Below are 17,290 nucleotides of genomic sequence, written 5' to 3'. Positions count from 1 at the left end.
GCTAAGCATGGCTTATTTGGTCCTGCCATTTCTCAGAGCAAGAGCAGGGAAACAGGATTCTTGGGTTGCTTCCTTTGTCTGGCTCCCAGTCAGTGCTTAAGAGCAATCCCAAGCCACACTGGGCCTCCTCTTAGGTCTCCTGCTTCTTGTCCAACCCCCAATAGACTAGCCCTGAGGGACTCACCACATGCCCCCAGCTCTGAGGGTATTTCTGGGGGAGGTGGATGTCCAGGTGTCCTCGGGTCACCAGCAGCAGAAGTCAGGTGGGCTGAGGCCAGAGATTTGGGACCATGAGGTTCTGTGGGCATGGGGTCTGGGGTAGGCCGAGAATATATATGGTCACTCTTAGTGCTTTTCTTCCAGCAGAGGCCTGGCTACTATCAGTCTTCCCAGGGTACAGAGAATGAATTCAGCTTTGGGGACTCTCTAGTAAGGCTGGGCTGGGGTCCCTACCTTGAATGACAGTCTGCTTGAAGAGCTCATCACGTAGGTGTGGCAGAAAGCAGTCGATGCGCTCCCAGGTGATCTCCCAGAGGGCAGAGGGGCTGCCTCCTCGTGTATCTGCACTGTGGAAAATCTCCGCTGTGTCCATCACCAGAAGCATGTTCTTTAGAGATTCAGGGATGGCCTCTGACTGCAGGCAGCAGCGGGATCATGAGAATAGGAAAGAGGCATGGGGAGGCAGCTGCCAAGGAGGTGACAGCAAGACTTCCCAGCAGGTGGGAAAGGAAGAGGGCAATGGGAGTTGAGCTAGGGTAGAACATACCAGTAAATCACTGGAGCCTGCGTGCATGTACTTGTCCATGAAGTCTAGAATGGTGAGCCAGAGGGCCGCAAAGGTGGAGAGTGACAGCAATGGAGATAGGTGCTGCAGAAAGACCTATGGTCCACCAGCCCCTTTCAGCCAAGGGTAGTGTAGAAGCCCTCTGCACCCCTCTCCAAGGCTGGGAGGTGGACCTGCCCCATCTTGCATAGGAATCCTAGATTAGACATTGCTGTGAAATTCAGAATCATCCTGAATCCCTGGGTCCTGCTGAGTCTCCATATTGGGGCTCCTGAGCACCAAGTCCTACCAAAAGCCCTGGCTTCCCCCCTGGGAAAAATGCAGGTGTGGGGAGAGTAGGAGGTATTGGGTAGTGAACAGTACCTTTGAAAGCAGCGTGGAAGCCCTCATTCGGGTCTCCTCCATCCCGCCCACATCTGCTGGGCTGATGTTCTCCAGGAGCTTGGTTAGCAGAGGAAATAGTACCTGGAGAGTAAATATCTGATGTCACCATAGCCAGGTCAGTTGGCAGCTCTGCTCAAGGGAAACCAGCACTGGGTGGATGGGCACAGAACAGCAAAGAAGGTACAACATAGGCTGAGTATACATAGTATGGGATCTTCAGGTTACGTAGTTCTTCTTGCCTTACAATTTGAATTTTAAGAACAGTAAGAAGTCCCACCTTGTTAAAACAGGATTCCCATTCCAGGGCATCTAGCTTTTGCAGGTCATGTACCAGTAGTGCTCGCTGTAGATACGTCAGTGCCTGCATCCGCACCTGGCGCCGGGCATCACAGCACAGGCAGGCAATGCCTGAGAGCAAGAGCAGGGTCAGGATCCTTCAGGCTGTTGGTATTGTGCTCCCCAAGCTCCAGCACCATCTCTGCCCTGCCTGCTCCCCAGGATTACCCTGCAGTAAAGGGCACCAGCAGTGGGCCCAGAGAGTCCTTGAATCAGCTTCAATCTTCCGGCCACCTGTCTCCAGGTGGCGCTGCTCTTCTGCCCATGAGCTGTAGATAGAGGCTGCCCGTGTGTGCAGAGTGTGCATCAGGTCTAGCAACTGGGATCACAGGAGAGGGCAGGATATGAGTGGGGTTAGGTCTGGTGGACCCCCCTCCCCCAACCCCTGTCCCTGACTGAGTCCTCAAGGGGCCCCTAGCACCAGTTATGCCATACTCCAGCCCTTTTTGCTACTCCCTTTGCCTCAACTTGAAGGGCTGCTGCTCCAGTCCTCGTTGTTTCTTAGAGTCAGGAGTTACTCAGGGTAGAACAGACTTTAGGAGACGTGTAGACTAAGGTTTAACAACACGGAATCACAGTGAGAAAGGTTATTTTTGTTTCAATTCTATTTACACTTTCCAATGACTCAGAAAGCCTTTTGTTAATCTCATTTTAAAAACAAAGCAAACCTCTGGCTCAGAGGCTTTCACTGGGCAACAATGTGTGGCCAAATTTAATAATTTTTATTTTCATCACTCTTTTCTGTGTTCTTTTTGGCAGTGCTGGGGCATTTTCATCACTTTTCTAGTTATTCTAGTTAAGGCAATTGTATCTCCATTTATTTAGTGATATAAAGTCAACTCAGAAGAGTTGAATAGACACAGAATAACTGGAAGAACAGACAAGAAACTGGTGCCATGGTTGCCTCTAGTGAGGGGAACTTGGTGGCTAGGGTCAGGAATGGAATGGCAACTTACTTTTATCAGTTTACCCTTTTATACCTTTTGAACTTTGTACCATGTGCATATATTACCTATTCAAAAAATAAATAAAACCTTAATTTAAAAATAAGCAAGCAAAGGTATACAGGGGGTGTTGGACAAGAGGAATATTGTGGAGGTGGTAATTGAGGGCCTAGGCAGATACAGAGACCCTTCCTCTCAGCTCTGGCTTTCCCTGGTCCCTACCAGTCTCCCAGTCTCAGGTGCATGGGAGGAGAGGAAGAAAGGGTGCCATACTTACGTCCTGACTGACCTGTAAAGACACAGTATGGTAACTGGCAGGCACGCCTTCATCCTCCTCATCATCACTGTGCCCGCCCCGAGTGGCATGTTGGCTGGAGGTTCGAGGCCGCCGAAGCACTGAACCCTCCTTAGATTTCTTCTTGAAGCGGTTCCCTTTGCTGTCATATTTGTGACTCTTGCCACGTTTCTCCTGGGACTTGCACCCTGAACAGAGTCAGACCTAGGTCAATTTCCATAGTCACAGGCAGAGATTTTCTGCCCTTTTCCCCTGTATATTTGCACGGCCATCCCCACTGCCCATTCACCAGGTGACCCACCGCCATTCAGACTGGCTTCCACAAAGATGCGGAGAGTCTTGACGCACAGTTCAAAGTTGTCAGGGGTGATGTGGGCAGCGTCACGCACAATGAAGGATAGTGATTCCACACACTTAAGCAGAGACTTAGTGTCATGTGGCCCCAGGTCCAGACCCACTGTTAGGCTATACTGATTGACCAGGGGTGAAGGGCCTGGTCGACTGGGCCCTGATCCTGGCTTGGAGTTATCAATGTCATCCTTTCCCACCTGCAAAGTACATAGGGCACAAGCTGGAGATACAGACTTGACCCCTACTCACCCCTAGATGCCCTCTCAGAGGACCAGGAATCTTTCTCACAGGACTGGGAGGGAAGACTCAGCCGCTGCCCATACCCTCTTCACTCACCACCAACCAACCGCTGTTGACTACATCAGCATCTGTGGCTGATCGGTGTATCTTGCCAGGTCTGCCATGATCTGTGTAGACCTCTGAGTCAGAAGTGTACCCTCGGTCCAGGCTCACATCATTTTGATGGTAGGATGGGAGCTCGCTGTCTGACTGGGCCCCTAAGCCAGGCAGGGAGAAGGGCAGAGACAAAGTAGAGATGGGACACTCGGACAAAGGATAATTTAGACTCTCAGAAGAAAGGTTTCAGGGTCTGGCCTTCCCTCTCTCTGGCCTGGCTCATTTTCAGCCATGTCATCAGAGGGCAGAGGCCTGGACAGCTTCTCTCTTGACTATATAGGGGAACAGGCTAATTTGGGCTTCTGATGACATCTAGTAACAGCTGTCAGGGAAAGTGGATGGTGGTGAGAATAGTTTCTGGGAAAATGGTCCTCAGGATAATAGGAAGCCTGCTTCATAGACTTTTGGCTGGCCTGCTTGCCTCCATGTGATTCAACTTGTGGGTACTGGCAAGTGGGCACTGGAAATTCTGGAAGCAGATGGCAGAAGCCAGGCATGTTTAATCTGTAATGGCAATAACCTGTGTTTTATTTTCCTGTCCCAACTCCTGGGGCTATAGCTGTTTATGCATCAGGAAGTATCTCTCTGGGAAAGAGCTTACCCGCATCAGGTGCATCAGTCCTGGCTGTGGCCTGCAGAGCTGCTGGAGGCTTCACTCCTGAGCCGATGCATTCCAGCAGTGTAAAGAGGGTGGCCCAGTCATCACTGGAGTGGATGTTGGCTGCGTTGGTCTTAAGAAGTTCATGGAGCCCATATGCAACCTGGTGACTGACTCTGGACAGCACACTGGGCTTCATCAGTAACAAGATGCGCAGGGAGAGCAGCACCTGGGATGAGGGTAGGAAGCAGGAAATGAGGAGGGGGCACATTGCTTCCTGTCTAGTTTCCTTCCCCATCAGCCTCTTTAGGTCAATGAGGAGATTCGCTAGGACCCAACTTGAGGCACTGCTGCTGGTCTTCTCTTCTATCACAACTAGGATCCTGATATTGATACAAACCACTGATCTTATTTGTAGTTCCCTAGTTTTCTTGTATTCATATGTATGTGTGTGTATATCAAATTCTACCATCTGTAATGAGGACTGAACCCAGGCGCACTTTACTACTAAGCCATATCTACAACCCATGTTAAGACAGAGTCTCACTAAATTGCTTAGGCCTTGCTAAGTTGCTGAGGCTGGTCTTGAACTTGCCATCATCCTGTCTCAGCCTTCCAAGATGCTGGATTACGGGTATGCACCACTGCACCTAGCTACTACCTGTATAGTTTTGTGTATCCACCAATGTCAAGCTATGCTAAACAGTTTCTATACCAGGAGATCCCTCATGTGGTGCTTTTATACATCTCCTCTTATTCCTAGCCTCATTCTTTTTTCTTTTTTTAAGTTACAGATGAATACAATACCTTTATTTTATTCATTTATTTTTATGTGGTGCTGAGGATTGAACCTAGTGCCTCACATGTTAGGCAAGCGCTCTACCACTGTGCTACAGTTCCAGCCCCTCTATCATTCTTAACTTCTAGTAATCTGTAATTAACTTCTAAAAATTCTGTAAATCCAAATATTATACAAATGGATTTATATAGCATATCGCTTTTTTTTTTTTTTTTTTTGCACTAGGGATTGAACACAGGGACACTTTACCATTGAGCTACATCCCCAGCCCTTTTTATTTTATTGTGAGACAAAGTCTCACTAAGTTGCTGAGGTTGTCCTTGAAATTACCATCCTCCTGCCTCAGCCTCCTGAATCTCTGGGATTACAGGTGTGTACCACACACTTGGTTAGTATATAACATTTTTTTTTCCAGTTGTAGATGGACATAATACCTTTATTTACTTATGTGGTGCTGAGGATCAAAGCCAGGGTCTCACACATGCTAGGCAAGCGCTCTACCACTGAGCTACAACCCCAGCTCTAGTATATAACCTTTTGAGCTTGGCTTTTCACTCAGTTTAATTCCCTGGAGATCATTCAAGTTACTGCATGTATCAATCGTCTGTTGCTTTAAATTGCTCAACAGTATGCCATGGTATGTGTGTACCACAGTTTATTTTGAAAATCATCTAGGCTGATTCCAGTTTTTGGCTATTACGAATAAAACTTTCATGAACATTCATGTACATGTTTTTATGAGAAAATAAGCTTTCATTTTTCTGGGATAAATGCTCAAGAGTGCAATGACTGGGTTGTATGATAACTGCACATTTGGTTTTATAAGAAACTGCCAACAGAGTAGCTATACTACTTTACATCTATACCAACCATTTATGAATTATCCAGTTCCTTGGCATTCTTGTCAGCATTTGGTATTGTTACTGTTTTTTACTTCAACTGTTCTGATAAGTATGTAGTTTTGTCTTGTTTTGGTTTTAACTGCATTTCCCTGATGGCTAATGTGTTTTTATTTGCCATCTGTATATCTTCTTCAGTGAAATGTCTGGTCCTATCTTTAGCCCATTTTCTGGCTGAATTGGTTTGTCACTGTTGTTTTGGGAGATTCTATGTTTTAGATACTAGCCTTTTTTTCTTTTTAAGAGGAACAATCTTGTTTTCCAATTATTTTATATATTTATTTACTTTCATGCTGTGCCAAGGATGGAATGAGTGCCTCACACATGCTAGGCAAGCATTCTGCCACTGAGCTACAGCCCCATCCCTACATACTAGCTATTTTTTAAATATATGATTTACAAATATTGCTATTGGTTCGTAACTTTTCATCCTCTTCACACAGGCTCTCATACGGCAAAAGTTTTTAATATTGATGAAATTTAATTATCAATTTTTCCTCCTATAGACTGTGCTTCTAGTGTCAAGTGTAAAAACTCTTTAGTGTAGATCCTGAAGATTTTCCCTTATGTTTTCAAAGCTTTTATAGTTTTACATTATGTATTTAAATCTATGATTGATTTTAGTTAACTTTTCTGCAAAGTATGAGGTTGGCTTCATTTGTTTTTTTTTTCTCCCATGGATTTCAGTCACTTCAGCACTATTTGTTGAAAAGGCTATCCTTCCTCCATTGAATTATTATATCTTTTTTCTTTTTAATTTTTTAGTTGTCTTTTTTTGTGTGTGGTGCTGGGGATTGAACCCAGTGTCTTGTGCATGCAAGGCAAGCACTCTACCAACTGAGCTATATCCTCAGCCCTTAGTTATTTTTATTTTAAATTTTATGTTTTATGTTTTAAATTTTATGTTTTATGTTTTTATTTTAAGTTTTTGATGAACTTTTGTTTAATTCATTTATTTATATGTGGTGCTGAGGATCGAACCCAGTATCTCACACATCCTAGGCAAGAGCTGTACCACTGAGTTATAACTCAGCCCTGAATTGTTATATCTTGGTAAGAAAATCAGTTGAACATATTTGTGTTTATTTCTGGGTTTTCTTTTCTGTTCCATTGATCTATGTATCTATTCCTCTACCATATTACATATTCTTGACTATCATAGCTATAGAATAAATTCTTAGTATCAGATAAGAATGATTCCTTTCATTTTATTCTAGGGCTTTTCCATCTAAATTTTAGATAAGCTTGTCTATGTCTACAAAAAAACCTTGCTGGGATTTTTATAGGAGCTGCATCAGACTTACTGATTTGGGAAGAACTGAGAGCTTCACTATGTTGAATCTTCTAATCCATGAACATGGTATGGCCTCTTCATTTATTTAGGTCTTCTTTGATTAGCATTTTGTAATTTTCAGCATACAAATCCTATACATGTTTTATTAGATGTACATCTAAGTATATCACATTACAGCACTTATGAGAGAGGTATTGCATTTTAAAATGTCAGTTTCTATATATGTGGAAATATAATTAATTTTTGTGTTGTGTTAAACTCACTGGTTCTATGCAGTTTTTTTTTTGTTTGTTTTTTGTTTTTTTGTTTGTTTGTTTTTGTAGTTCCGTCAAGAAATCAGCAAGGTCAGAAAACCAAGTACAGGGCTAGGAACATTAAAAGTAGCAGCAGTCCAATTCTGCAAAAGAAGACTCAGAGGAGCCTATAGAGGTATAGGACACTAGCTTCATGCCAAAGGCCACTCCAGGCTCACTTCCAGTACTACTTGTTAGTCTGCACCAGCCCTATGATTAGTCACTGGGCTCATGTATACTCTGTCATAGACTACTTTGTCTGTATTCAAAATTGATACTGTGACCTCAGTCCCTTGTGTAACTACCCACCCTCCCAGATCTACTGTTTACCTGGCCACTGATCTCTTCTCTCCGTAACAGCCGAATAGCCAGGCGCAGCAACCCAACCACTGCCCGTTCCACAAGGAAGCAGAAATCTTGTGCCTGGACACAGAGGTGGTATAGATGGTCTCTAACAGTCTGCCAAACACAGCCTACACGGTCCCTGCAGAGAACATAAGGGATGAGGATCATCTCAGTTGGAGGAGCCACTGGGCAATAAGTCTCCTAAGTCTTTCATGGCTTATTGGTATCATACCGTAAGCAGATAGCTATGGTGAGCAAACATCCCCCTACTGCTTACTGTCTCCAGAGCCCACTCAGCAAGATGGCTTCCATCCCATGAACCCAAGGTCTGCCTAAAGACTGCCCTCACCTGCCTTCTCCTACCTGTTCTCTAATACGATCCTTAGTAGCATCTCTAGACAGAAAGCAGAATCTTCTTCATCATATGTCTCTTCATCTGGTGTTACTGACACCAGAGCCTGGAGGGGAACAATAGTAGGAAAGTACACATGGTGGAGAAGGCCACCACTGGCTCTTCCCCAGCAGAAAATAAAGCATATACCACTGCCCTGTCACACCTTCCAGACCCAGCCAGTCCTTCCATCTCTTTCTTTTCTTCCTTCTTACCTTCATGAGCTCCTGCAGTGACTCCAGCTGGAGGAACTTGCTTTCTGTGATCATCTTTTCTGGGTCACATTGCTAGAGGGAATGCAAGAGAGAGTGGGGTGTGTGACAAAGGTCTTAAAGGAAGGAAAATGTTTCTTAAGAGCCAGTGAGACAGGGTAGAGTCAGTCTGGTCACAAGTCCTGAATGTTTCTATTCTCCCATTCACAGGGCCACATTTATCCAATAGGGAAGGGCTTAGGCTTTCTCACTAGGAATGAGCAGGAAGTTACCTTGATACAGTCCAAGGCAACTCTCTTGGCTTCTTGGTTCTCAGTGGATGGGCCCCGCATGCTGGACTGCTCAGGACCACTCAATGTCAGCCAGCTCACAAAGCTCAGTACTGTTGACTCTCCTCTGTAGGAAAAGGAGTACATGTCCTGGTAAGTCCCAAAGTTCTGATCCTCCCTCTGTAAGTCCTCATTCTCTGGTCTTCTCTTACCGGTTTGATGGTGTCTCCTCCCGCTGTAAAGAGATCTTGCCATTGGGATCCACAAAATCTTCTACCTGGGAAAGCAGGTCAGGAATAATTTCTTTCCATATGATCTTTATATTTATTGTCCTCTGAGTAAAGTTCTCTAGCATTCTTCCTTTAGCCCTCTGCCCCTACACTATTGTACCCCTTCCAAGTGGTGACTGGCAATGGCTTCTACCAGTCTTCCTTTATAGCTGCCCCCAAGATCTGTGGTATTACATTTGAGATGTTCCTAAGGAGCTTTGGCAGGTATCAGGCCCAGTGCTACTCTCAACCAGTTCAATATATATGAACAGCATAGAATGCTGAGGCTCTTTCTTTGTTACTGTTGACGAGTCTACCAAGAATTACCTCTACCATAGCCTTGGGTAGCAGTTGGGCTCGGAAGAGCTGCAGCATGGCCTCCATGATATTCTTCCATCCCTCCCGCAGGATATCACCATGACGATGGGCCAAATGGAATACTGTCTTGGCTGCAATATGAGCTTTAGGGTTGCTTCCAAATACACTGGGCAGGTTCTCAATAGACTGGAAAACAGGATGAGAAGAGGCTAATGTCTCAAAAGGAGGTTCTCTTAGGCCTATGGTTCCCAGAGTCCTTCTGCTTCCCACCTGTAATACTGGGGATAATGGCTAACCTGGAACCACTTTTGCATCTCCTCTTCCATCCTATTACATGAGGTGACACTATCTTATTCCAGAACAGGCAAAACAGAAATGGTCTAAATTCTGGTGTGGTTGAGTGATAGGTGTAGATAAGCAAAAAGGGTAGACCTTTTTTTCATGGCCTCCTTGAAAATCCAAGTACAGTTTCTGCCCCTACTCACCTCATTGCTGAGAGCTGTGAATTTGCAGAGGGAGATGATAAGATTGTCAAACACATCACTGAGGCCATAGTGGGCGGAGATCATGGCACATTTCCTGTAATGTCACACATCCCAGAAACAGAGTCACTGTAAGAGCAGGCAGCCCTTCCCCAATCAGACCCAGAAAAAAACACTTTCTCTTGAGTCTAAGACTGAGTTTTTCTAAGCTTCAGCCTGCCTTCACAAACTCAGGAGGAACCTCATTCTAAGGAAAGTAAGAGCAGGAGTCAAAGAGGCATGGAGGCTACATGTTCACTTGGAGAAGTAAGAGGAGGTGAAGACGAAGGCCAAAGCTGGGTTACCTGAAGCCTGAGATGGCTTTCTGAATAATTGTCTCTTCAAGGCTTTTGTCAAAGACATAAGAGAGAGCAGCAATAGTAGGGCCCCAGGTCATGGTGAAGAGGTCAAGGTCGTAGCTGCCAGGAGGCACATGTAGGAATATGCCCTCAGGGGTGGCACCTCGATGAAGCAGCACATTCCACACATAGTTCTCTCGAACTAAACCTGTCTGCTCCTCAGGCATCACAATTTCCTCATTCCTGTCAGGAGATAAGGGAAGGAGTAGTAAGGGCACTGCTGTGAACCTGACTGGACCAAACTAGGACAAGGGCCTGTCTTTACGCAGGGCCTTCAGTTCTGTAGTAAGATCTCATATTTTTTCTGGGTATGAAAGGATAAATGATTCTCTCTACTTTTCTGATTTACAGTAAAGAACTAAGTGTCCCATCTCTGACTCTGACTTCTGACCCAAGCCTCACCCTCCAGTGCCCATCCTGAACTATCTACTAGTCAGAGAATGAATATAGCTTATATGCTAAATAGGAAAACCCAGCTGCTTTAGGTTCAGGAAATGGGGTATGATACCCCACTTAAGAGGGGCAGTGTGGGCTGGGAATGTAGTTCAGTGATAGAGCACATGTTTAACTTGTGGGAGGCCTTGGATATGAACCTTAGCAATACACTCAAAACATAAAGACTTGGGAGGCTGAGGCAGGAGGGTTGTATATTCAAGGCCAGCATGAGCAACTAAGTGAGATTCTTTCTCAAAACAAAAAAACCAAAAAAGTGCTGGGGGGGCTGGAGTTGTAGCTTAGTGGTACAGTGCTTGCCTAGCACGTGTGAGGCACTGGATTCGATCCTCAGCACCACACACAAATAAATAAAATAAAGGTACTGTGTTCATATACGACTAAAAAAAAAATTCTGGAGATGTAGCTCAGTGATAAAGTGGACCAGAGTATAATTCCCAGTACCAAAGGAAATAAAAAAATAATAAAGTGAAAGGGATGGGATAAAACATCCCTGAGTTCAATCCCTAGTACTGGAAAAGAGGGAAAAACCCAGAGGAACAGTTTGGACCATGGCTTATAGTACTAGAGTCCCAATATTGTTTAGTCTTCTTTAAGGAAGAAATTAGTTGGCAGAGAGTGGACTGCCCACCTCAAATCCCAGGGCATGTGGGTCATTGTAGTCTGAAAAATGGGAAAAGAAGCAATGTGTTTTCCTTAACAGAGATGCTACCCTATTCTACATATATACTCACTTGATGGCATGGTACATGTCCTCCAGGATGTCTTGCTCAAAGTCCTTGCCTCCATTCACACCTTTTAGGTTTTTGCGAAACTCCTAGAGACAGGCCAGTAAGCTTTTCCCCACTTGTGCAAGTGCTGAAGCCCCACCCAAGGAACTCCTGGGTCTGTGATAAATAGGACTTAGGAAATAGTAAGTGAAAGAACCCACCTCCCCACCCCAGTTCCTCTTCTGGATTGGTCGGCCTTTCCTGATTCTCCTGGATAGAACCCTGCCCACCATGCTCACTGGAAATCCCATATTTTTCTTGCTATACCCAAAGCTATGACAGATGTTCTATTGCCCAAGTTGGGACCTAAGCTTACCTCCAGGGTCATGGGTGCATTCTGTTTGCGAACATTGTGGTTATGCTGGTCTGTGTTAAGCATGATGACAGAATAGGCCAGGGCAAAGCAGGCATCGCTATTGGCAAATGGGGAGCCATTACAATTCTGAAAAAGCAAAGACCCCGCTTGTGTCAATGCCCTTCTCTGGCCAGTTAACCTTTCACTACAACCCATTGGTCAGTGTTGGTACCACCCAGAAAGTGGTCAACCTTTTGCCAACTCCTTAAAAGAAACTGGTCTTTCCATGGAAAGTTCACTGATGTTACTCTCAGGCTTCTTAGGAGAAAGGAGCTGGGATTTTTAGTTGGGGGTCAGAGAAGTCGTCAAACTGATCTGGGATCCAGGGCTTAACCCTTGTCATTCAGACTCACCCTCCAATGCTCTGTGAATGCTTCCAGCAACCTATGGATGACTGGTGCCTCCCCAGGCAAACGGAAGGCTTCCAGATAGAGGCGGAGAGCTTCATCAAGTCGCAGACCCTGAAAGCTAAAGGTGCTATAGAGAAAGGAAGCAGAATGAAGAGGCTGGGCATATGGAAACTGCACACATTGGGCTCTGTTAGCCACAGTTCTCCTAATTTTCTCTTAATAGAACAGAGGAGGCTACGGAATCTGACAAAGGACAGTATCTCCTGGTCATACCTAACAAAATTCCTAATTTTAGCATTTGTCACATCAACAGACTTGCTGAGAAACCTGTGCCCCTGGAACCTGCTTCATATCTTTGTAATGCTTTCAATGCAGAATGGAGGGGCTTCCCGAACTATCTCATTAGAGCCCCTTTTTGGCTCAACAAATATAATGGGAAGAGTATGTGACCTGGTCATCAGCAGGAACTAAGACTGCTTTGAGGGAGATGCCCTGTCCTCCAAGACTGAACACCCAACTAGTTTCTCATTTCTTTCTGTTTTTATGGAGTTAGGGATTGAACTCTAGGGCCCAGGGCATGCTAAGTGAGCATTCTACCATTGAGTTATACCCCGAGCCTTCACATATCTTATCGTTTCCTCACCTCACAAAACTCTCCAGCAGGTCAATGTTTTTGCGGTCACTCACAAATTCTCCAATCATTTTCTTGTCCAGTCGAGGGTTCTCTCGGAGCCACTGGGCTACCTCTGTGTTATCTATTGGGATGGTGAGGAGGCCTTTCTCCTGAAGAAACTGAATGCCTTTCTTTGGTTTTTGGTTGAACTGCTCTGTGCCAGTGATTAGCAGCTAGAAGAGAAAGAGTACAAGTGTCAGGAGTTGTTCTGCCCCTAAATCAGACAAGGTCAGGCCAGATTCCACTACAGCCCACAGCTGGCCATCTAATGGGCTCCTAGGACATGGGTCTTGGTGACTCTACAACTAAGACTGAGTCAAACTGGACCTGCTTTCTCCCCTAACTTCTCCCATCCTCCATCCTCTTGTTTCATTAAAAGTAGCTAAAGAGCTATGCTTGGTGGTACATGCCTGTAATCTCAGTAACTTGGAAGGCTAAGGAAAGAGGATCACAAGTTTGAGGCCAGCCTCAAACTTAGTGAGACTCAAAGCAATTTAGCAAGACCCTGTCTCAAAAATAAAAAGGGCTGAAGATGTGGCTTAGTGGTAAAGCACCCCTGGGTTAAATCCCTGGTACCAAAAAAAAAAAAAAAAAAAGTGGCTGAAGAGCTCCTTGCCACTCCTTTTCTGAGTGCTCAAGATGCATGGAACAGCCTCCTCCATTTTGGTAATCAGGAAAAAAGTAGAAGAAAGAGACCAGAGAATTCTTCAGTGTTTTTTGAGTTTTGTTTTGTTGCAGTACTGGGGGTCGAACTCAGGCACTTGACAGAGGTAGAGGCAGCACTGAGCAACATCCTCTGAATCCCCCTTTTAAATTTTTTTATTTGGGAGCAAGGTCTCACTAAGTTGCAGAGGTCTCGCTGAGTTCAACTTGCCTCAACCTACAGAATCACTGGGATTATAGGTGCGTGCCAACACATCTGGCTTCTCGTTAGTTTTATATCCATCCCTGTCGATGGACCTTTATTTTTTATTTATTTATATGTGGTGCTGAGAATCGAACCCAGTGCTTCACACATGCCAGGCAAGCGCTCTACCACTAAGCCACAACTCCAGCCCTGGTTGCTTAGTTCTTAAGACCCTGGCTTTGAAGGTCAAGGTGGACTAACTGTGATGTTGACTGCTCCCTATGTTCCTAGTCACAGCCCTGTAAGCAAGGGCACACACAAGACAAAGTCATTTAGGTTGGCAATAAGAGGAAGAAAGGGTTAAATAAAAGGTTTACTTTTTGTGTAAACAAAACCAAAAGTAAAAAGTTTTTTGAACTTTACTAAAGCATCAGAAGAAATGTCAATTCCTTTTTATTGCCAGTCACTACACCAGAGCTGGATGACTGATAGCCTTTGGTAAGCCACATGACAGCTGCTCCTAGAGCTCCTGTCATCACTACCAGTACCTTTGGGCCGGAGTAGCATTTGCCTAGGCAAACAATAGCATCACTCAACTACATGGCTTAGAAGTAAGGGAAGGCATTTAGAGGAGACTAGGAGATTGCTTAAGTCCTCAAATGACTAAAGACCAGTCTCAGGAAGCTGTACAATGAGCTATTAGAGTCTCTTTCATCCTCATCCTCTGGGACAGAAACCCTACAAAGGTTATCAAGACAGAGATAGGTAAGGCTGACTCTGGGGAATATATGCATGAATAGATATACCTTCTTTTTGTTTTTAATTTCAATTAGTTCCCGTGGATCTGGCAGGAGACAGGAAAATCGAGGTGGCTTCTGGGTAAACTTTTTGTCAGCTAAGAATGGGAGGAAGAGAGGAAAAAAAATCCATAAGACCTTAATCAGAATAATAACTTTTGGAAGGTCTCTGATACATTCCCTAAGAAAAGGAGAACCTCAGAAATTTTTTTGTTTTCATCAGTCTCCTACCCCTAGAAATCTTACCTTTGGGGGCTCCAAATGTTTTCTCTCTCTTGAGCTGGAAGCCACAGCAAACCACAGCGAGTTTCCAAGGCTTGCTTTAATAATGCCCTAGGTCACTCTGCCCCACTCCCTTTATTCCTTACCACACCTTTCAGTTGGGTCATGGACACTCAGTACTCACTCCCAGAGTCACCAGTGTCTTCCAAATCACTGCATCCTTGCTTCCCATGTTCTGTCAATAGCTGTTGTAGGCCTGGGACATCTGGAGTCATGTTTATTGCTTTCCCATCGACGGTTGCTCTCTCGACTGTTAAGAGAAAAAAGATAATAAGAAGACTTAAGGATGGGAAACCAAGGAGGGCTGCAGGAGAGGTGGAATTCCAAGATACCATAATCTGCATGTTCCTCTACAGGGCGTGAGCATTGACAGGACAAATTCAAGCCAAAATAAGCAGTCATTGTTTCATGTTGGCCAATAATTGGATTCTTTAATTTAACAAAGAGAATAACCAGTCATTTTCCCTGATGTTCAACCTCCTCAGTCTTGAGGAGGAGATGGAGAAGGTTAAGAGTGCAGGTGGGTACTGGGGATGGGAAAGAGCAGGGCCTGGAGCTTTTAGGGATAGAAATCTTTTAAGTTTTAATTTCTGTCCTCTTCTCATGCCAAAAGGAAATAATAATTCTATAAAAACATCAAAGTGGGGAGGAGAAGAAAGGAAGAAGTTCATGAGTCTTGCTAACTTATCTGCTTGGCTTGTGACTCAAATCAGCAAACTCTGCAAACACAGAAATGGGTGTACTCCAGGGAAAGTGATATAAAAACAGCAGAAAGACTCAAGTCAGTAGAGACAGGATAAGCACAAAACCCTGGGCTCATCAAAGAATGAATGTAGTTCAATCCCTAATACCATAATAAACAGACAGAAATGTCTCTTACTATTGCTAGCTTCTTTGGTGCCATCTACTGCCTCTTGGCTGGGTCTGGCTGTTTCTTTCTTCTCCTGCTGGGTCAGGTTGTTGAGGACTTTGGCCTGGCAGTGGGCCTCAGTGCTGTCAATCACTGTCAATAGGGCATCAAGAGACAGCAGGTGTGTTGTGTAGAGCTGACCAGATACAGGAAAGGCATTCTGGAAAGAAAATATAGATTCAATAGACTTGAGGTTAGAAAAATACTTTATACTTTAACACTTTTTTTTTTGGTACCAGGGATTGAACTCAGGAGTACTTGACCACTGAGCCACACCTCCAGCCCTATTTTGTATTTTATTTAGAGATAGGGTCTCACTGAGTTGCTTAGTGCCTCACTTTTGCTGAGGCTGGTTTTGAACTTGTGATCTTTCTGCTTTAGCCTCCCGAGCCTCTGGGATTACATGTGTGCACCACCACACCCAGCTCTACTTTAACTTATTATTTTCCCCCAAATCCTGAAACCTATGACTTCTCCATTGCTCTTAGAAAATGCCTTTATTCTTCCCATTTCCATCTCTGAAGTGCTCCCATCCTTATAGGTAGCATCTTCACTACCACCAGAATTTCCTTAATGAAACATTCAGTCTAGAGACCAATAATCATGTTCAGCACCTTGGACAGCAGCTTAGTGAGGTCCTCAAAGAGATTGGAACAGTAGTAATCACAATCATAGTTGATATAGAGCTCAGTGACAAAACTGGGGATGCGCCAGAGCTGCACAGTGGCCTCCAGTGCCATCTCCTTCATCTCATAAGGCATCTTGGGGTTTTCCACAGTGATGATCTCCATGAGCTTTTTGATGTACATCTGGCAACAACCATTTGAGTGGGGAAAGGATTCAAGATAGGAAGAGAAAATTGGACAGGAACATCAGTAAAGAGCAAGCAGAAGCCCAGTCAGGAGGTATGTATTAAGAGACACCTAAAGGTATCCTACTCCCAAATACATCTCCCTCTGGTTTCCATGTTGGAGTATAAGGTCTGGTTCTCATCCTTATGCCTAATCCCAAAGAAGGTTGTCTATTGCCATTTTTGTTTCTCTATGTGAGTCCAACCTGGCCCTATTTAGAACTCCCCTTTCTAATTTAGGGGCAGTGCTGGCTTGACTTGCACTGGAACTACTGAGCAGAAAAGCTGTTCCCATTCATGGTGAGGTTACCTTACCTGTCAGTCCTCACATTTGGGTTTTTCCATTTTATGTCAGCCAGTTTTCTCTGGGTTCCTTTGAACTTTTCCACTACAGAGGCCAGTCAATCAACCAAACTATGGAGGCTAAAAGCATCCTCTTACATTTATATCCCATGCCTGCAGCTGGCCCCTCTAAAGATGTCATACATCTCCCTGCCTTTATTTTTCTTCCAAGGTCAAGAACTTACCTCCAATGGAACTTAAGATGCTCCCGCATGCTCTCAAATAGTAGGAAGCATACTCGTAGGGAAGCTGCGTACAAGTTCAGCCGTTCTAAGCCTGAGTAGCGGAGATCAGAGGAGGGTAGGTCATGAGGGTTTCTGAAGTCTGACTATGGCTCAACCAAAAGATGAGGCAGGAAAGCAAACTAGGTAAAATTGCCACTGAGGTCTTGACTCTGAAGGAACTCTGTATCTAGCCATTCCTGTATTTCCCTCAACTAGAGAATTTCTCTCAACTGTGTATCTAGCCATTCCTGTATTTCTCAGAATTCTTGGGAATTACTGGAACCCTTTAAACTATGACTACTGGCCAATTGGGAGAGAGGTGCTTTCCTGGGACGACCTACTCTCTACATGATCATTCAACCTCCTTGTGCTCCCCTGGT

The 17,290-nt window shown here is 44.7% G+C and overlaps 1 protein-coding gene across 1 annotated transcript in view; it reads right to left on the bottom strand.

Annotated features, from left to right (window-relative positions):
• Positions 1-17,290, bottom strand: part of Gbf1 (golgi brefeldin A resistant guanine nucleotide exchange factor 1) — a 118,736-nt gene that overhangs the window by 1,179 nt on the left and 100,267 nt on the right. Inside the window, 27 exon segments of the mRNA XM_047554061.1 lie at positions 185-313; positions 454-634; positions 767-880; positions 1,148-1,249; positions 1,446-1,576; positions 1,673-1,823; positions 2,738-2,931; positions 3,045-3,291; positions 3,431-3,591; positions 4,092-4,317; positions 7,704-7,857; positions 8,082-8,176; positions 8,325-8,396; positions 8,594-8,717; positions 8,803-8,867; positions 9,187-9,363; positions 9,663-9,756; positions 10,004-10,240; positions 11,245-11,327; positions 11,597-11,722; positions 11,989-12,112; positions 12,629-12,831; positions 14,312-14,400; positions 14,709-14,834; positions 15,465-15,654; positions 16,109-16,303; positions 16,868-16,962. Of these exon segments, the coding sequence (XP_047410017.1) occupies positions 185-313; positions 454-634; positions 767-880; positions 1,148-1,249; positions 1,446-1,576; positions 1,673-1,823; positions 2,738-2,931; positions 3,045-3,291; positions 3,431-3,591; positions 4,092-4,317; positions 7,704-7,857; positions 8,082-8,176; positions 8,325-8,396; positions 8,594-8,717; positions 8,803-8,867; positions 9,187-9,363; positions 9,663-9,756; positions 10,004-10,240; positions 11,245-11,327; positions 11,597-11,722; positions 11,989-12,112; positions 12,629-12,831; positions 14,312-14,400; positions 14,709-14,834; positions 15,465-15,654; positions 16,109-16,303; positions 16,868-16,962 (3,885 nt within the window).

This window comes from Sciurus carolinensis, chromosome 5 (assembly GCF_902686445.1).
Source record: "Sciurus carolinensis chromosome 5, mSciCar1.2, whole genome shotgun sequence".
NCBI classification, from domain to species: Eukaryota; Metazoa; Chordata; class Mammalia; order Rodentia; family Sciuridae; genus Sciurus; species Sciurus carolinensis.
The sequence above is the reverse complement of the archived record's forward strand: the minus strand, read 5'-3'. Positions and strand labels throughout refer to the sequence as shown.